The sequence below is a fragment of the Mirounga angustirostris genome, unplaced genomic scaffold, assembly GCF_029215605.1.
Source record: "Mirounga angustirostris isolate CCGP_5_RB_7025 unplaced genomic scaffold, mMirAng1.0.hap1 SCAF_5, whole genome shotgun sequence".
Classification (NCBI taxonomy): Eukaryota; Metazoa; Chordata; class Mammalia; order Carnivora; family Phocidae; genus Mirounga; species Mirounga angustirostris.
Genome location: NW_026991713.1, coordinates 38,280,352 through 38,301,352, shown reverse-complemented (window position 1 = coordinate 38,301,352; position 21,001 = coordinate 38,280,352). Strand labels below are relative to the sequence as shown.

The 21,001-nt window shown below is 36.6% G+C and overlaps 1 protein-coding gene across 2 annotated transcripts in view; it reads left to right on the top strand.

Moving 5' to 3' along the window:
• OTOGL (otogelin like) overlaps positions 1-21,001 on the top strand; it is a 131,424-nt gene that overhangs the window by 81,647 nt on the left and 28,776 nt on the right. For both annotated transcript variants that reach the window (XM_045867283.2, XM_045867282.2), the window contains 12 exons: positions 725-1,003; positions 2,690-2,807; positions 6,792-6,871; positions 7,182-7,249; positions 9,311-9,317; positions 9,555-9,625; positions 12,555-12,732; positions 13,013-13,155; positions 13,395-13,418; positions 13,511-13,603; positions 15,541-15,730; positions 18,425-18,639. In XM_045867283.2, coding sequence (XP_045723239.1) covers positions 725-1,003; positions 2,690-2,807; positions 6,792-6,871; positions 7,182-7,249; positions 9,311-9,317; positions 9,555-9,625; positions 12,555-12,732; positions 13,013-13,155; positions 13,395-13,418; positions 13,511-13,603; positions 15,541-15,730; positions 18,425-18,639 — 1,466 coding nt within the window. The remainder of the gene's footprint in view (positions 1-724; positions 1,004-2,689; positions 2,808-6,791; positions 6,872-7,181; positions 7,250-9,310; positions 9,318-9,554; positions 9,626-12,554; positions 12,733-13,012; positions 13,156-13,394; positions 13,419-13,510; positions 13,604-15,540; positions 15,731-18,424; positions 18,640-21,001) is intronic.

Below are 21,001 nucleotides of genomic sequence, written 5' to 3'. Positions count from 1 at the left end.
TAAAACCTAAAAAATTAAGGTCTAAGAAATTAAACTAAAATTTCAATTAAAAAACTTTTATATCATGGGTTTTACAAATACAAGGAAAACTTTTTAAAGCCTGTAACAAAAAAGGATGACATTTCTCAAATGTTTTATAGTTGTTCATTAGCCATTTGACCATCTATTGAGAAATAGACAATAATGTTGAGCAAATAGATTTTTCTTAATGCAGCAAAATCACTTGCAAGATTATTTACCCATTCTGAACCCAGTGATATTGAAATGGAATGACATGCCTAAATCGATCTTTTCCCTATTCTTTTAGATCATCCAACTTTGCCATTTGGAGATTCTGTGCATTTGAAAATGTTAAAGCTTGCAAATACAAATATGTGTCCAATCAATCATTCAATTCCTTGCATGAAATTGTGTGTTCCAGTGTCCTAAGCTGGTATTTCTTTTTTCTCTCCCCAGGGACATGAGAAATTATTTAAAAAATAGAACTCAGCAAAGACTGATCTTTTTGAGCTTTTGAGCTGAATAACAATTCATTACATTAAAATATTAATTTTCCTTTTAGAGATCTTAGAATTCATTTCTGAAATCTTGGAGATTGGTATTAATCATATATGGCAGTTGTGCAGTTTTCTCTTTGCAATACATTTTACAATGCTGGTGTTGATGATCTGCTTCCTCCAGAGAGCCCAGGGGCATGTCAAACACACTGCTCTATGTTTTACAGCATTGACACTTGTTTCCTTGGAATCTGCTGAAAGGCCAAACTACTTTCTCTATGTGCATGATGAGGACACTCTTACTTTGGAACTGTGGCAGGCAAATTCAGCCTTCCAACGGAGAGCCACATTTTTCCACCATCAGGATCTCTGGATTCCTGGGTACAGTGCGTTTGAGTTATACAGCAAGAAAGGCTTTTTCATCATCTTCACAGATTATAGTGTCAAAGCATCAAAATATGATGATTCCGAAGAATTCAAACATTCAAGTAGCTTCAGCATAGAAGGTACGGTTCCTGAGATCTTCAAAAGGAGAATCAATAGATAATTTATGTTATGGCAAAATATCAAATTTTAATTTTTAAGTCATTCCTAAATGAGTCCAAGTAGATCAGATTGTATGACCTCGAGTGAGTAAGTTCCTTAACCTCTTTGTCTTTCAGTTTATGTGAAATTAGGTTGGGGAAATAATAATACCTACTTTATAGAGTTATTATATCACATAAATTAATTGGCAAATAGCTTAGAACAGCCTCAAATAATGTTACTTTTAATTATGGCCCCAATTATTACTTTCAGGGCTATCTGGACTTTGGAAACCGAGCTTCCTCACATCTCTTGGGTCTGCTGTTTGTACTTTTTCTTTCCTAGAAGGCAGCTTCTCAATAACCTGATTCTTAATGATAAAGACAGCATGTTTATCTCTGTCTTTTGAATAGTAGGGTATCTGGTTCCATTGACTTCTGGATGATTTACCTGGTTCAGTAGAAGCCTGATTTTATTTCTAGAAATACTTACAGTTTTATAGCTATTGAGTTTTCTGAATTTCAGAGAGGAATCTTCACTGCCTCATCTGATGTTTAAAAGTCGTGTTTTATTTTCAAAATCTAGGAGCTTAACATATGCCTTGGATCTTCCAAACAAATTATTTAATTTTAACCTATCACTTGTTTCATTCATTCGTCTTTTCTGTTGTGGATTAATTTCTGCAAACCTCGATAGCCTTTGGATTTTAGAAATTCAGACGAGCTTCACATTTTTGCCTATTAGAAATGGTTCATGTACTCATGAAAAAAGTCACTGATGTGGCCATACTACATTCTGTAGAGTAGATGTGATATTTTTACTTGAGTTTACTTAAAAGTTGAACATTATGAGCCTCTATTTCCCCTCCAATTTAGAAATCTGAGAAATATACCCTCTACTGTGAACTTTCTCCTTTATGGAGCTCTCTTCTTCAGAGGTAATTTTGGACTGCTACAGAAAGTCTGTTCTATATTGTGGGGAGGGGAGAGTACTAGCAGTTTGTAAGAGAAAACTCTTCAATCAAGGGAGGTTTTATAACTGTGAGCATGTATTATTAAAAGCCATTCATTTATTTTTGTCATCAGGTAATACTTACCATGTACAAGGTAATGCTCTAAGTTCTGTGAGAAGAACAAAGATGGAATGCTCTTCCTAGGTTTGATATCAGGAAACATGTTTTTGATCTTGCCATTTTCTTAATTGTTTGAAGTTGGCAAGTCATTTGGCTCCTCTGAGCCTCAGTTTTTTCATTTATAAAATGAAAATAATACTCAGCAGGCTTGCTAGGATAAAATAGAATAATAGACAAAAGATTACTTTGCAAAAAGTAAAATTCCAAACAAGTGTTTGGTATTATTATGACATGTAGCTTGTGAGAATCCACTGAACATAAAGGGAAAAGATTTTTAATTTTTCTTGGCTTTCTCCAACTGCTGGCTTTTTAAAATCTTTGGAAGGTAGACTAACATTTAGATATCCAGCCTAACCATGAAATACTTTGATCACCAAGCAATGGCAATGTCTTTTGCCCTAGGTCTGTCTTTTCTACAGCATCATGGTCAAGGAGAGGTCAAATCCTATCTACTATCCTATTTACTATCATAAATCATTATTTTTCAAGCCGTACATGAAAAATATGTGCAATCTAGACATCCTTATTTCCGCAGAAATCCAGGCAGCAGTGCCCTACCGGAGGATGTGTGAATGGAGATATGAACCTTGTACCATTCCCTGCTTTAAAACATGCGGTGACCCTGAAGCACAAGCGTGTAAATTTCTTCCACCGTAAGTCATGTTTAACCATTCAATGCGCAAAGGATAGTGCAAAGGTCCTGGGATGGGAATGTGTTTGGTGTGTTTGAAGCTAAACAAGGAAGTCAGTTAGTTGGAGCAAAGTGAACAAAACTAAGAGAAGTAGGAGATGAAACCAGAGAATCACAGTGGTATGCAAATCATATAGGGCCTTGTGGCCCATTGTGGGGACTTTTTTTTTTTTCTCTGAGCATGCCCTGGTATATTTTGGACAGAGAAGTGACATGGTTTGATTTATGTTTAAAAAGTTTCCTTTGACTGTTGTACTGACTGTTGGGGAGGCAAAGGACAAGGGCAGAACTGGTCAGTAATTCAGAGAAGACATGAAAGGGATTTGACTACCTTGGTAGCCCTGAAAGTTGTGAAAAATGTGATGATTCTGAATATATTTTGAACTTAGGGTCATGGGTTATGCTGATTTAATATCAATCATGAGAGAAAAAGGAGTTAGATTCAAGGTTAGGCCTCAACAGTTTGTAGGTATGAAATTACCATTTTTGTACTAAAAGCTGCTCAAATATTAGCAAATTCAAATGATTCCACTTAATGGGGTGACTTAGTTGCCATTTTTTTAGGTAGGGAGGATGGTAGGAGGAGCAATCTGCAGGAAAAGTCAGGAATTTAGTTTTGAGGATTTTAAATTTGAGACTGAAAATTGTTCATTAGATTTGGCAAAACAGAGAATAGGAAGAGGCAAAATGGAGACAGTATAAACAGCTTTTTTTTTTTTTTATTAAGGAGTTTTGCTGTAAAGGAGAACAAGGAAATGCAACAATAATAGGAGGGAATATTTTTTTAAAGGATCATTTTACATGAGGTATCTACGAGCTTCATTTCTGTGACAGACACTGGGACTACAAAAGGTCCTGGGCGTGTGAATGAATGAGACACAGCACCTCTTTCTAGGAGCTCCCAGTCTTTAGGAAGAAGACAGACACAAAAGCCGATAATGATAATAGAGTGGAAAGAGGGCTAAAGCAATAACAACAACAACTAGCACACTGTAGTCTTTGTAGTGTGACTCACTCAGCGCCAAGTGCTGTGAATTGGGTCATCTCCTTACCCCCATTGTCAGGGGAGGAAACCTTTACAAAGGCACAGAGAGGGGACACAGTTTGTAGGCAGTCGTGGAGCCAGGAATGGAACCTCTACGAGGTATGAAGTGCAATGGGAGCAGAGAGAAGGAAGTAGTTCTATTTCTTTTCTTTTCTTTTTTTCTTAAAGATTTTATTTATTCATTTGAGAGAAAGAGCACGCATGAGTTGGGGAGCAGCAGAGGGAGAGGGACACGCAGACTCTGAGCCCGATGCGGGGCTCGATCCCAGGATCCTGGGATCATGACCCAAGCTGAAGGCAGATGCTTAACCATATGAGCCACCTAGGTGCCCCTCTTTATTTTCTTAAAAATAAGAACAGCCAATTCTTTATGAAACGGAGACATCTTTAGCATTCACTTGGACCTCTCATGTTCACACACCTGTTTCCTGTCTCTTCTGGTAGGAAACACAATGGAGGCCCCATAGTGAGGAGGGCACCCGGGCAAGGAAGGAAGGAAGATGGAGGGCAGAGAGCATGGCCAGCCCAGCACAGGGGAGGAAATGGGCTGTTTGAAGTGGCATTTAGCTATTTTATTATTTCTTATGCTCTAATCAGTCTCCTAGGCAGCTGAACCCAGATCCTCAATGCTGCTGTAGTTTGGTCAGTAGCTATTCTAAAGCTTCTCTTTTGGTTGGGATACAGAGAAGAGATTCAGGATGAAACTTTGCCTCTGCCAAGCTGTTTCTCATCTCTTTCTTCTTTCAACTTCTCCCCCTACCCTGCATCAAGGTGCCTAATTATTGCTCATTTTTGTATTTACAGCCCTAAGGGGAGACTCAAGTACGGAGCTGGGGCTTTAATACACCTCTGTACTCCTCCTCCAAGTCCCCAGTAGAACCACCATCCTCGTTCTAGATGATTGAAGTTTCTGGCACATAGCAAGTGTTAAAAACAAAAATATCTAATGGAAATGAGAACTTCTATGAGAAAAGATGCCAGCTAGCACACCATAGAGCCCATATGTAAATAGTTATTCCTGTTATGTATTATACCTATTATAAGAAATGGTTTACATCTGAGACATTTATTTATCAGTCAGAAGTTGAATAGATTATCAGTTGTATGATAAAATAAAGAAGAATCTGCTATGTGCAACCATGAAGGCATTCTAAAGGAATAAGTTACAGATTTCTGCAAAATATTTTAAGAAAGTGGCTGTGGTTTTGACTTGCATAAACAATTACAAAGTAGTTGAGTTGCACAAAAAATTGATGTTTACTTAATTTAATGATAACTGACTGGCCCTAGTCTCTTCATCCATAGTGTAGCTTTAATTTTTTTTGTTTGTTTCACAAAGTTTAGAGTAGAATAGGAATATCATACACCAATTAAAGTTTTATTATTCAAGTTCATTTTATAAAATAAACAATTAGTCACATAAACTAAGCTATTTATGTAAAAAAAAAATCATCTGTGAGGGAGGTATCCAAGAGATGGCTAAATGTGTCTCATGTTAAAAGAGAAATTAGCTTTTCTTGTTTTTTAAAAACTGTTGCCTGGATTTCCCTCCATGAACTAGTGCCCTCTGGTGGCAATACTTACTCCTAATGTCAAGTTCATTTTCAGCTTGAGTTGGAAAAAGGCCTTGAGTATTTTTTTTTAAATTTTTTTAAAAGATTTTATTTATTTATTTGAAAGAGAGAGAATGAGAGAGAGCACATGAGAGGGGGGAGGGTCAGAGGGAGAAGCAGACTCCCTGCCGAGCAGGGAGCCCGATGCGGGACTCGATTCCGGGACTCCAGGATCATGACCTGAGCCGAAGGCAGTCGCTTAACCAACTGAGCCACCCAGGCGCCCAGGCCTTGAGTATTTTTAATTAAAATTCTTTACTTCACAGATGTGGCAATTGGAAATGTCTAAAAATATTAAAAATACTATTACTAACTTTTAGTGTATTTGAAAGGCAGATAGGCAAGGCTTTTTATAAAAATATTTGCGTTAATTGTCTCTGGCATGTATGAATCTAATAATTGGTTCTACACAAAAGATTGCATTTATTTTCTTTGAATCAGAATAAATTGGACTGTGAGCCTCAATTGGACAAGAAAGAAAATGTAACCTCCCTTCTTATATTGGCTTCATTCCCTTAGATAAAAGCATTTCACATGGTCCCTCTTGTCTTTGGCCCATGATGCCCAAACCATAGCTCCTTTAAATTTGGGACCCTCGCTTTGCTTCTGTGCCATGCACAAGAAGTGGAGATCCTTAAGAAAACCAAACATCCTGGGACTCGAAATCCAATCTCCATAGGCTTATATACAACCATATCCCCCCAGGGCACTGCCAAACATTTGGGCTCTTGAGATCTGCAGCTTCTCCTCCTCCTCTCCTTGTCCTCAAAGAGCAGCAGCCATGTTCTACCTCCATTCCTTCTACCCAGAGGTTCCTAATATCTTCTCAAGGACTTCAGGGCTTAATAGTACTCAGGGAGAGCCACTGAGTGTCTCTTTTGTTCTGCTAGTGTCCTTAACGCAAGGATATTTAAAAAGCACCTCTATCTACTGAGATTTGGGGGAGTATGGAGTGAAAAGTAAATAATTTTTTATTAAAATCACAATAAATGATTCTTCTGCATTTCCAGTGATTTATAGAGCGTGGCTTTAGTGTGTTCCAAGCATAAGTGGGTGCTTTGAAAAGTCTGTGTTCAAATTCTTCATTAATCATGAACGATATCTATCATCCCCTAGGGGTTGGGATTTCATAAAATGAAGTATGATGGAATGGCAGCAAATGGAGCACTGCTTACTGCTTGACAAACAGAATAGAAGACTTTCAGGAAGAATATGTCTTAGTTGCATATATTAACCTCAGTATTTTTTTATATTTTAAACTTTTTTCACTTTTTTTTTTCATGTAAAGTGTTGAAGGATGCTTGCCCTACTGCCCTAAAAATATGATCCTTGATGAGATCACCCTCAAATGTGTTTATCCAGGAGACTGTAAGTGAGAACCTTACCTAATTTATTCTGAAAAATGAAACACGTGAATATTTTTTCTCTACTGATAGCGGTTGTAAACAGAAGCTTTAGAGAACAGACTTCTGTAAGATGCTTCTTTAATATCCCTTCCACATTTTTTTTTTTGTTTCTACTTACTTTCTAGAACATATAAATCTTCCCTCTAACATTCGTCCTGTGTTCTCTCTCCCAAAACATTTTTCTTGAAGCTAAAGATCCCTATAGGAAATATACAAGGGCCTCATTTTAAGCACAACAGATTAAGGAAGTGTATCTTTGTGTTTTTTTGTAGGCATACCTCTGATTCCCACAGAACCAGCATTAATTCCACCAGGTAAACCATTTCTACCCATGTTTACAGCTCTCGTTACCATTTGAGACCCTGAAATTAGCATTATGTAATTTAAGTCTTGGCACACTTATAACAGCTACTGACCTCAGTACTACCCTGTTGACTAGAAAACCCAGCAGTCACTTCATTTCATTCTGTAGCTGTTCCCCGGATCAGCATGCTAGATTTTCTGAATGCCTTCTTCATTTTGTTCACTTCTCCCTCTATTTTGGTAGTATACATAACAAGGACTTCCCTCACATTTTAAACCTAGAATTTGGGTGTCACTAAATTGTGCTTAAATTTTCACAGTGCTTAAGTTGACTCTAAAGAGATGTTAATGTAAATGAAGTCATCCTTTGGCACTTCCATTCTTATTCCTGTGTTCTGTCCCAGCCTCTGGAGTAGATATTCTGGCTCATACCTCACTTCTCTCCCTCTCTAGGAAACGTGGCTTAGGAAAGGGCTTGATAAATCTATTTACAGTAAGGCTTGACAGATGTAATGTATTATTTTTCCTGAGACTATACTTTAGAAAAGTTCAGATACTTATTCTTTCTTTTTTTTGTTATATTATCATAGTTTAATTGTATTTCTAATTAAATTATCTGCTAAGAAAGGCAAGTAGGTGTTGTGACCTTATGTAGGAGTTTCAGATTTCATAGTCCATGCTAGGAGATTTTTTAAATAAAAATGTTCTGAACCAACTATCTAAATAAACAAAATTTAAAAATTGAAGTATAGTTGACATACATAAACTTCCCTATAACTATCACTATTACCACTATTCTTACTGGCTCCCATTTATCGAATACTTAGTACCTGCCAGGCATTGGACTAATCACTTGGCATACATTTAATCCTTGTAAGTCATTAGAATTTTCCATGACTCTGTGCTAGTTTTGGACTAGAACTTTGTTTCCTCTTCTATGGCTTAAGTGTTTATGGTGACAAGAATAAAAATATTTCAGTCTGTATTGTTTCATATTTTCTAGAAGATGCAATCTTCTAGAACACGAACTCTGCTCCTAGGACCAAGGAATGGGAATTTTGTTCTTCTTTATTCTGTAAATTAGGAACCATAAAATAAGAAAAAAATTGAGGTCACTTAGAGAATTTATTTCACTGAAAAAGTAAGTTTTCTCTTACATCATTGTGATAGACTGAATAATGGCCCTCCAAAAATGTCCACCTCTTAATCCCAAGAATTTGTGAATATGACCTTACATGCAAAGGGACTTTGCAAATGTGAGTAAGTTAAGGATCTTGAGATGGGAAATTATCCTGTGTTATCCAGACGTACCCAATATTGTAACAAGGGACCTGATAAGAGAGTGGCAGGAGGGTCGGAGTCAGAGAAGGTGACATGATGACAGAATCAGAGAAGCGGGGGAAGGGAGAGAAATTTGAAGATATTATGCTATGACTTTGAAGGTGGAGAAAGGGACCAGAAGCCAAAATATTCAGGCAATTCCAAGAATTGGAAAAGGGAAGGAAACATTCTTCCTTAGAGCCTCTAGAAGGAATGCAGCTCCGCTGATACCTTGATTTTTAGGACTTTGACTTCCAGAGCTACAAGATAATAAATTGGTGATGTTTTAAGCCACTAAACTTGTAATGATTTGTTACAGCAGCAACAAGAAAAGAATACAGTCATTTTTAGGCATTATTAACAATGGATACCAATTATAGCTAGACAAAATTTTAACCATTCATTCTGGCTGTTCTGTGGTCATTCAGACTTTAACTATTTTAGAGATAACTTTAGCCCTAACAAAAAGCTTTTGAAGATGCCTTACAAATGTGTTTACCAATCACATCTTCCCTTTCCATGGATCACTCCTTCATGGCATCCACCAACTGGTGGTCCACAAGGGGCTCACCGCACTGTCCATTCTTCCTGCAAGGAACACACTCTAGAAATTCACCAAGGGAAGTGAATCAGCTTCACTACTTATTTTTAAAAGGCAACAAAATTTGTAACTCCTGAGCACTCTTTAGTGATACTGATCTTTTTACCTGTTGAAACAGTGGTGTTGACACTATCCGGACAGTGAAGATGTTTATAGAATGGTGGTTAAAAATCCGAGCTCTGGAGTAAGAATTCCCAAGTTTGAATTCTGGCCCTGACACTTCCTACCTTGCCTGTCTATACCTTTGTTTCCTTATCTGTAAAATGATAAGGGTATTGTTACCTTTGCAGAGTTCTTGGGAGGAATAAATGAAATGATCTGTATAAAATTCCTTAGCACAGTTTCTACTGCATGGAAATTCCATACAGGATGGATACCATTCCACTAATGGAAAGGATATCTTCATTTCTAACAGGCCCAGAAATGATTACTCCGTCAGATTTCACTGTATTGGAAATGCTAACGCCAACAAGGACAGGTTTGGAATGTGAGGTATGGCTGGGTAATCTATTCCTACTTGCATTTCCTTAGAGCATCTGTTCAAGTTTCTGTATCACTATCCAAATGCTATTAAACTTCTTTTTCTATGCTCTCTGATCTATCTTTGCCAAAAGATAATAAGAAATATGCATTAAATTTAGCAATTTTTTGTGCCCTCTCAGAGGCATAAATACAATTGTATTTTCTTACCTGGTTTAGATATGTCCTACTAATTAGATTCTGGTATTACACTAAGAAAAACAAAATTCAAATGAAGTCTTTTTTTTTTCCCTTGAGATTTTATGTATGTATGTATGTATGTATGTATGTATATATGTATGTATGTATTTATTTGCGGGTGGGGGAGAGAGCACACAGCAGGGGTGAGGAGCAGAGGGAGAGGGAGAGAGGGAAAGGGAGAGAGGGAGAAGCAGATTCCCCGCTGAGCAGGGAACCCGATGTGGGGCTCAATCCCAGGACCCTGGGGTCATGACCTGAGCCAAAGGCAGAAGCTTAACTGACTGAACCACCCAGCCACCCCTCAAATGAGGTCTTAAGTGTGATTCTTCAATAAAAATTTAACTGATGTGGGCTTCTCTGTAAGGCAGGCATTCAAAAATATTTATTAAGTAGCTATTATATGCCAGGCACTATGCCAGATAACAAAGATACATTGGCAAGCAAAAAAAGGTAAGCTCATTGGACCCCAGACCTTGTAATTGTCTTAGCTGAGACTTGAACTTAGTTATCTTCTTACTTCAAATGTGCCACTTGTTTGATAAGCCAACTGTTCATTCCACCAATATTTATTTAACACCATTTTTGGCCCGGCACTATCCAAGTACTATAGATAAAGCAATATAAAAGCAAGCAAAAATTCATGCCTTTATGGAGTTTATATTCTATTGGAGGCTCTAAGATAGCCAGTAAGCAAAATAAGTTACTAGGTTATATAAAATGTTAGAAGGTGCTGCTCAGGAAAAAAAAATAAGTCTATTTTCAATGACATGCTCAGAAAAGCCTCACAGATAAAGTTACTTTAGACTAAAAGATCTGAAGAAGTTCAGAAATGGAGCCATGCAGAGAACCAGGGCAGCGGGAATAGCTGTGGGAACCAGGAACCAGGGTTCCAGGCAGAAGGACCAGCAAGTGCAAAGGCCCAGAGGTAAAAATGTACCTGACATTTTAAAAGAATAATAAGGAGGCCATTAAATAAGTAATCAATAAGATAAGAAATAAATGAGATTATTTAAAGCCTTATAGATGATTATAAAGACTGTGGCTTTTATTTTTAAAAGACATAGGAAGACATTGGATATTTTTGAGCAGAGAAATTATATGATCTGATTTGTTTTAGGATCATTTTAGCTGCTGTGTTGACAGCAGGGTGTAAAGAGACAACAGAACCAGTTAGGAGGCTATTGTGGGAATTTAGGCAGAGATGATGGTGGCACGGACCAGGGGATAGCAGTGAGAATGGTGAGAAATGCCTGGTTTCAGGGTGTATTTTGAATATAGAGGGCCCAGAATTTGCTGAAAGATTAGATGTGGGATGTGAGTGAAACAGGCATCAAAGATTCTAAGATCTTTGCCTTGAGCAATTTTAAGGATAAAGTTGGCATTAATCAGGATTGGGAAATTGTGGGAAGTGAAGGTCAGGGGTGGGTGTCATCAAGGGTTCTGGTTTGTCATGTAAAGACTGAGATTGCTCTTAGACATCAAAAAGCTGCAGAGGTACAGATCTGGTAGACATAAAGAGAGCTTGGAGCAGAGGTCAAGGTGAATTAAATTTTGGGAATTCTCAGTGATGGGATGAAATCACAAAGGGAGTGAGAACAGATGGAGAAGAGAGGAAGGAGGAAGACATGAAGGCAAACAAGCAAAGGATAGTGAAATAGGAGAAAATGGAAGAGATTGTGGGTGGTCTAGAAGCCAGGGAAAGAAAACATTAAGGAAGTTAGAGTACTATGCTATCCTAAATATGTTAGTAAGTCAGTAAGATGAGGTATGAAAACTCATTGTTGGATTTGGCAATGTAGAGTTCATTGGTGACCTTGTTGAAACAGTTTCAGTAGAGGGGCCCCCTCAGAGGGCTGTTGTTGTGGGAGTGAAATGTGTTAATTAGAATAATATCTTGAACATAATATGTGACATAAATGTTTGATCATGGTTATGCTTAGTACCATAATTTAAATACAATAACATTTATAAATTTTGAAAAATCTACCACTGATTTTTGTTTATCTAGAAGTTAGTGAGCTATATATAAAAATTAATTTATAATGATTTTATCCAGGTGCTGTTAAGCTGATCTCACATATGAATGTTTAATGAAATATTTATAGTATTAAGTAGCAGTTTTTTTAAACTGACATTAACAGAAGTTATAATGATATACTAGCTTTACAGGACATATGAAAGCTTGACCTGTATTCTATAGGTCTGTTTGCAAATAGTAATGAACACAATTTAGAACAAGATTTCAATTTGCTCAGATGTCTGAGTCTATGGACAATTCTGATTTCTTTTTTTTTTTTTTAAAGATTTTATTTATTTATTCATGAGAGACAGAGAGAGAGAGAGAGAGAGGCAGAGGGAGAAGCAGGCTCCCAAGGAGCAGGGAGCCCGATGCGGGACTCGATCCCAGGACCCTGAGATCATGACCTGAGCCGAAGGCAGACGCTTAACCGTCTGAGCCACCCAGGCGCCCGACAATTCTGATTTCAAATCAGTATTAAGATAAAGCTTAACTTAAGTTCAAACTGAGTATTTTAGAGAGAATACATCAACAAAAATTGTAGTGAAATTTAAATTATCTTTCAAAAGCTTTTGTATTTAGGAAATGTATACTATGGGCAATGTAAATGGGGAATTAAAAAATTAATTGAAAACATTTGTTGAAAATGGAAAAAAGAAAACAAATTTTCTTTTTTATTAACAGCCTCAACAATTTGATCCTGTTTATAATTGTAGCCAATATATATGCCTTAATATGGAGTGGCAGTTTTACAACTGGTCTCTTAATTGCCCAAAGGCCTTGGAAATGCCTGACTGTGGTTTCCGAGGAAGGCCCATGCAAGTGAACAGCGATATCTGCTGCCCTGAGTGGGAATGTCCTTGTAAGTTTGCATTTCTTACATGGCAGGCAGTTTTCCAATTGGGTAGAGACTGTTATTTTATTTTATTTTTTTAAGCTGATCACCTCACTCATCACACCAAAGTTATTGCTGAACTTTCTTCATTTAATTTATGATTTTATTTCCCAATATATAACTTTTAGAGTTGCTGCTTGTCAAATATAGTAACACTAATTTGAAAGTTTGGTTTTTTTTAAGAAGCAATCATTACTACAAATACAAATAGTTAATAGACCAAATCCACTCTCTACCATTTTTTTAGGTCGGTGTTCCATGTTGTCAGAACTGAGCATTATTACGTTTGATGGAAACAATGCAGCGTTGTATAGTATGGCTTCTTATATCTTAGTAAGAATTCCTGGGGAAATTATAGTTGCTCACATTGAAAAATGTTCCATGAATCAGGTAGGTCATAATCCATTCTCGTGTCATTTCTTCATAAATCTATAGCTGAAGTACACTGCGACATTAGATATTCTCAGAGCAAGAAAGGGCTCACGAACTCACTGAGATTTATCTTCTAGTACTTAAAAAATGTTTCATGTGAACATATTTAGAGGCATGTAATATTAATTTGAATAATGTTTTTTAAGAAGTCAAGTAATATATTTTTTAAAGTGTTCTTTATACATTTTTTTTTTCAGAATGAAAATACACTTAAAAAGCTAGTGAGTATTTGCAAAGTGTTTCATAAATTCCTTCCCTTCATTGCTAAAGTTTTGTTTAACTCCATAAAGTTTTAATATTTTTTCAAATTCAGGCATCCTCTGGAAGAATGCATGGACTTTGTTTTAAGAAGTTAAACTTGACAACACCTATACATAAAATACTTGTTAATCGGGCAGCAAGAAAGGTAAGAGCACAAAGCTAAAAGTTACCCTCACGTTAGAGAAAATTAAGAAATTATATTAAACACAATTATTTCCAAAAACAGGGAAAATTAAACATATCCGTGGAGTTTCATTGTTACTGTGTTTAATCATTCTTTTCATGGACAGTAAAAAATTGTTTCTTAATATTATATTTCTCCTTCCACAATGTACCAAGTGTTGCAAATATTTCTCCCCTTGTGAGGTTAACTATAACAGCCATGTCAAAGACATGAAATCCCTCTTGGGTAATGTGAGTGCCCAAGTTCCAAGGTTAACATTAGTGTTTTAAATTAGACAAAGTAGAAATGATGTATAAAAAGAGGGATCACAAGGTTGAAAAATGTAGGAGTTAAGAATACCAGAATGCAGACCACCAAGAGAAAAATAGTTTTGAAGTGCTGATGATGTTAAATTTTCAGTGAATACGTGATAGTGAAAATAAGAAAAAATGACGAAATATTAACGATTGAAATAAACTGAAGAAGGGGGATGTTTTATAAAAAGATTGAAAAAAGCCATTTGGTTTTATAGGAAAAAACCTTTATCCCAAGGAGTATGTATTTACTGGAGAAGGGTGAGTTATAAGCTGGGTATTTCACTTATATGGCTCTCTCAAAAATGTAAGAAAATAATGTGTAAAGATTTTGCTAAAATGACTGAGATGTTACATGCTTTCTAGAAATAATTCTATCTTTTTTAGCACAGGCCAAACATTCTAGACTGGAAACAATATTAAAATGAGCCTTAAAAAATAGTAAGGTGTTAGAAAGCTTAATTTTAAGTAAAGCAAAATATATGAATGGGGAAATTATTTGGATGATAGCACTTGTGTATACCTTTGATTTGATCAGGGTGATACATTAACAGGAAGTGGGTGGGAAATAAATTTAAACTCACATCTGGTCAGTGCTATTAGTGAGCATTTGAGCCAAAGGGCTTAGTTTTGGCTTCAACTGAATTCATCTCTGGTCATGTATTCAGTTAAAAACTAATTCTTTAAGAATCATTTATTGAGAGCTCACATGATAAAACAACAAGGTCCTGGTCTCAAGTCATTTGTAGCTGTATGTGAGGTGCTTAAATGCAATTGTCTGCCAATTAGAAAGCAATAGGAGGTATAGTGATAGAGTTTGACTAATATATCATGGAAACAGGTCACTTAATGAAGTTTATAGGAAGGTCAAATAGGTATTTTTGGAGGAGGTGACACCTAAGAGAAATGTTAAAGAAAGTGGAGATTAACCAGGCAGGAGTAAGGCTATTTTAGCCTACAGATGGCAATATGAGGAAGATATAAAGATGAGAAACTGGATGGTTGGTGAGACATGACCGACAAAGTTACTGCTGGTTCCATGTCTTTGTCATTATTTAAAACAGTGTTTTTCTAAATATAATCCTCGGATTGCCTATATTTGTATTACCAAGAGTACGTGCTAAAAATACAGAGTCTAGAATCCCTTCCAAACCTAGGAAATAGAATTGCTGGGAAACTTAGTCTTTACCAAGCTTGACAGATGATTGTGAGGAACATTATAGTTGAACACTGATTTAGAAGATCAAAGAAAGGACCCAGATTAAGGAAAATATCCTGAAAATAACTTTATTATCTTAAGTTCGTATTAGTAGATAATGGTGTAATCAACATGTATTGCAGGAAACAGAAAAGCATACGTAACACAGAAGAAAGTTAAGTTTTGAAGAAAATAAGGGGCAACAAGTTGGACAGCAAATACTGAATATAGCAAGATACAATAAAGGAATAATAAAGGAACTAGAAGTTGTGAGAAGCTGTGGCAGCAGCAGAGAAATAAATTTTTATATTCAACAAGAAGAAATGGAATCATCTGAATTCTACTTTTAATGAGTATATATTGAGACATATTTTTCTAACAGTTGTAAATTCACTGTGTTATTTTAGGTAGAAGTGGATTCTGTCGTTGTGCCTCTGCCATTTTCAAGTCAAGAACTGTCCATAGAAGATTCTGGTTCCATGTATATGATTACGACTCCAGCTGGACTAGTCATAAAGTGGGCTCACCTTACAGGGATCATAGACATTCATTTTGGCTTTCGATTTAACTTGTCATCTGACACAGAAGGGCTCTGCGGTGAGCATTGCTCTTCAAATCTTAATTTCTTCTAATTTTTTTTTCTCACATTACACTGTTTTGGCCCTGATGCCCCACTTTTCATATTTGAGGTGTGATGTTAACTTTTAGTTCCCCATGTGAATACTATTTCATCTTAATACATGGGCTATGAAGCAAGAAATAACAGTTCAATTTGCATATCTTATGGAAATATAATGTTTACTACTACTATTGCGATACTGTTTATATTACTGCTATATTCTCTATATATCCTACTATATTCATCTTTATTAATCATTAATGAAGTGCCATTGTTTTATATACTTGAACTTATTCAATTCTAACAATAACCCTCATAAGTTGGTATTAATTTATAAGTGAGAAATATGAGTTACAGAAAGATTAAAGGCTTAAATAAGTTTGTTTCTTCCTTAAAATGTTAAAATTTGGAATAGGGGAAAATTTAGTTGCTTAAGCCACCTTGAAAGTTACATACAGGGAACACAATGTTCTCAATATTTGTCCTGGTTTTGTTATAAAATGTAATGCCTAGGTGTATCTTTACACCTAGGTTAATATTACACCATGTTACATAGACACATAAAGAGTTATAAGTCAAAGGAAACAAATCAGAAATACCTCTAGGTACACAACAAAATAAAAAATTATAATACTGGCTTTGATGTCTGATGAAGACTGTTCTTTTTGTAGCTCTGTACTCTGAAGTGAACATCAGTTTCCTCATCTTTAAAATGGGAATAGCAACATTCTCCCTTCAAGATTGTTGTTAGGGTTGAATGTGAAAGTTAATGTCAAACACTTAACACATTGCTTAATACACATGATCAATAAATGTTAGCTTAGTGAAATATATCTACTTTAATCTCACCAAACATTAATTGAGTAAACACTTCTGAGTGTTTAGACTCAGTGCTTGATGCTGGTAACGCAAAAACAAATAAGACTAAGTCCTTTCCCTCAACAAATTACAAAAAACACCCAGATTTCTTCCTTAAAGCATTTAATGCAAAGTTTGGCTAAAAAGGTTTAGGTATTTCCTTGCCTATTTATAGTACGCTAAACATAGCACAAAGTTCTATGGGGACTGAAGGTTATCACTGTGGAAAAAGTTATTTTTGAGTCTGTGTAGTATTGATTATATATAATAAATCAATAGTTATTATTGAGTAATACTCAAGAGACTTTAGGAATGCATATTTTCTCTGATGATTTATCATTTCTGCATGCTATGATTTCTGTTTGATCTTGTGAATTTTTTTCCTTCGCTTACTGTCAGCTCATGCTTTTATAGACACACTCTGCTAACTGGATTCTTAAGTAATCACTGTAGAGAAGGGGGTAGGATCACCTTTTTGCTAACCGAGGGTCACCCCCTAAAGTTCATGACCTCCATAGTGGGTGAAGAATGGTTTTGGTTTAAGGGAAATCTAGGTACTGTCACGTCTGCAAATTTGCAGTGAGCAAGAGTATGACCTAAATTGAGCATGGACACCAGAATGGGAGGTCTGTATGAATACCTTGTTCTCTACAGCACTGTGAAGTTTACAGGGCTGGTGGCTGGAGTTGCAATAAAACCAATTTTCTATTAGCAATTACCTTTTTCCAGGGAAGTTTAGACTTAAAAAATAGTAGCTGCTTGACAGTATAGTTCACTTCACTAGAGTTTTGTTTTTTATTTATTTTTGCATTGCCTTCAGTCCTTTGTATATTTACAAAGACAAAGCAATGATGGTAGCAGCAACCTTTATGATCTTAATATGCCTACTTGAGGATTAAGATTTAATACTTGAAAAAAATGTTCAAATTATATCTTTTATAGCTGGAGCCTTGGGTATTAAGAAAAAATATGTCTTAAGGTAGGGTAGGATTCAGATCAAGTATGTTCTTGGTTCTGGGCTATTTCTCTGCAGTTCCCTTGGCTCTGCACTCCACTGCATGAAGAGTAAGATCTGTCCCCAGTCTGGCCTTCCTCAGGAAGCTGGAGGCTTTAGCAGGTCAAAGCATGATAACCATCAATAGGCCACGTCATCCTAAGGAAGGAAGATTGTCTATGTCTTAGAATTCCCAGATCAAATCCTGTTTGGTTGTGGTTGTCCAAATGTTGAATGTATCCATGTATCTAGGTGACTGTCTGACCTGACTGCTTTATTACCTGTAACAGTTGTTAATGCACGGGAGTAAGGACTACCTTTATGCCGATCATGGCCTTCTCCTATAGTGGTGATGGGGTAGGGATACTTCCTGAAGGCAGAACTTAATGTTTTGAGGCAGGGTTTTCCTGTATGAATGGATGACTGGGAGGCAATTACCAAATGCCCACTACTCTAAGGAATATCTTGGAAAGCTTAAGAACTACTTCTGCAATTAGTTAGATAGTGGTAATAGTGAAGGAGTGTGGGAGCAGAGTCAATCTCCTCTTTCTTCATTTTCTACCATCTTTTCACATTTCTTGACTTCTAGGATTGTGGTCTCTTTCTTATCTGGTTAAGACAACTCTGTACTATTTTATCAAAGAATCAGATACATAATTAAAAAATCCATCAACATTAAAGTGAAAGGATATACATTTGGCACCTTGTTCAGTAAATGATTTATTCATTTACAATCAATTATTAAGATGATTTATTTCTGCTGCCTACATTTGGTTTAAGTGAAAAAATTTTTCCTTCTAAATGTCACATGTCTTTCTAGGAATTTGCAATGAAGATCCAGATGATGATCTAAGGATGCAAAATGGCACAATTATTACAAATATGGAAGACATAGAATTATTTATCGAGAGCTGGGAAATTGAGAAATCATTTGAAGTCACAACGAGAAGACCTGTTAGGAACTGTACTGAGCATGATTGCAGTCACTGCATTGAGTTATTAAATAGAAGAGTTTTCATTCCATGCCATAATAAAGTAAGTTAAGGGCAACCATAAATAAGAACTGTCATGTTGGACATGTTGAGAGTAAAGCCAATAAATTCTTGTTCTTGCCCGGATGTTCTCCTACTGAGAATAGTTTAGCCCCAAACCTTTTCTGTCAGTGTGCTTTGGAATTCAGAATCATTTACTTTTATAGACTTAAAGAGATAAGAAGGATAATTATCTTTTTTTCTCATATGTTTTTTCAGAAGTATATCTACAGCTTTCAAGAAAAATGAAATTCTGTCCTATGAATAAATGCCTCTAAGAGAAAGAAATCAATATCACTTGATAACCCAGTAGAGAAACCAAGACAGTGAGGATATTATCAATTCTCTATGATCCTGGCATCTTAGGTCTCTACTTGTAATAGAGCCTGTCATATATTCAATTTAAACATTCTTTATTTGTCTCTAACTTTCTGACTTTATGTGACTAGTAGATATTTTAAGTAATCTCTATCATTAAAAAAAAGATGCATTGTTAGGGACACAGGACAGACAAATATAGCATTTCATGACTCATTTAATGAAAAGTCTGTGAGCATGCAGCACTTACAAGGCATCGTGTTAAACTCCTGTGACCCAAAGATGAATAAGACTCTCCCTTATTCTCCAGAGGTCTGGTGGGAAAGCAAGCTTGTGGACAGGTACATGACAATGTGCAGTCTGGAGGTATATGGGAGCCCAGGTTTTCAGGAGACTTCTCATAGCTTTAGATATTTGATTCACTTAGAAGAATGAATATGCCAGGAGAGACAAGGGAGGAAGGGACACCTAGGCAGATACAACAATATGTGTAAGAACAAGTTTGTGTAAATGGCCATGTTAGGAAGATGTTGAAATGGTTGAGTGTAATGCATATGGAGGGGAAGAGCCTGGGAAAGAAGGTAAGGGAATTGTCAAAGCAGGAAGGAGCTCACTGTGCAGCACCTCCCATGCTCAACTGTGGTGTGTAGACTCCGTTAATTCTCAGCCTGCCCCATGAGTTCCCTCATGGAAAGGTGAAGGATGGCGAGTCATGGGATAAAAATGGTGTATCTTTTGGGAGCTTAGTTTTACTTGGAGATTTGGATGCAGATGGGTTTTAAATGTTTACATTTTTTTAAAAAGCAGGCCTATAAAAATGAAAAAAATAATAAATACTTTAAAACTCAGTTTAGTGTCATTTTAATGTCTTTTAAAGCATAATGATTTTTGGGATGCCTGGGTGGATCAGTCTGTTAAGGGTTTGCCTTCGGCTGAAGTCATGATCCCAGGGTCCTGGGATCCAGTCCCACATTAGGCTCCTTGCTCAGTGGGGAGCCTGCTTCTCCTTCTGCCTGCCACTTCCCCTGCTTGTGCTCGCTCTCTCTCTCTGACAAATAAATAAAAACAAAATCTTAAAAAAAAGCATAATGATTTTCTTTTTTCTTAACAATGATTTTTTTTTTAAGATTTTATTTATTCATGTGACACAGAGAGAGAGAGCACAAGCAGGGGCAGAGGGAGAGGGAGAAGCAGACTCCCCGCTGAGCAAGGAGGCTGATGCGGGACTGGATCCCAGGACCCTGGGATCATGACCTGAGCTGAAGGCAGACGCTTAACCAACTGAGCCACCCAGGCACCCCAAGTGTAATGATTTTCAAAAAATCGCATTTTTAACTGGGAACTTAGTAGGGTAATTAAATCAGAAAACTTTTCAACTTATCTATTATTGAAGGCTTGGGGAGGCAATGCAGAGTGCCATTTAGTCTGTCATAGCCCAATCACACAGACAAACCCCTTCCCAGTGAATTGGATGGCAAAAGAGAGAAAAGCAGGTAATTTGGTTTCCCACTTGTAAGCTTCACCTTCATTTGACAATCTCCATAGCAGGCAGGTGATCTGTCTGGATTCTATCATTTTTCTACCTAAAACCCTTCAGTGTCTTCCACTTCCATTTAAAGTCTTATGAGGTCCTCTACACTCTGGCCCACCCACTTCTCTAGCTTCCTTTCTGCTACACTCTTCTTGCTTACTGAGAGCCAGTCTCCTTTCAATTCTTTGAATATTCCAAGGTTTTTCCTGCCAGTGGGCTTTTAAGCTTCTAGTTTTTCCAGCCGGAATACTTCCTTCCTCTGATTCATTTTAGTGGGGTGACTCCTCTGGATTCTATTCAAAGACCTTTTTTAGCTATGAGGTCCACAGGCAGAGAATAGGTCTGTGTTATTGACCTTTATGCTCCTCATGCATAGCACGGTGCTTGATAGGTGGTTAGGTGTTCAATAAATTATGAAAGCCTGCATAAGTGAATATATGAATGGGGGATACAGGAGAGTCAACTTTTGTGGGTTAAGTGGAAAGGTATGTAATTTTTCACTTTGGATAAATTAAGT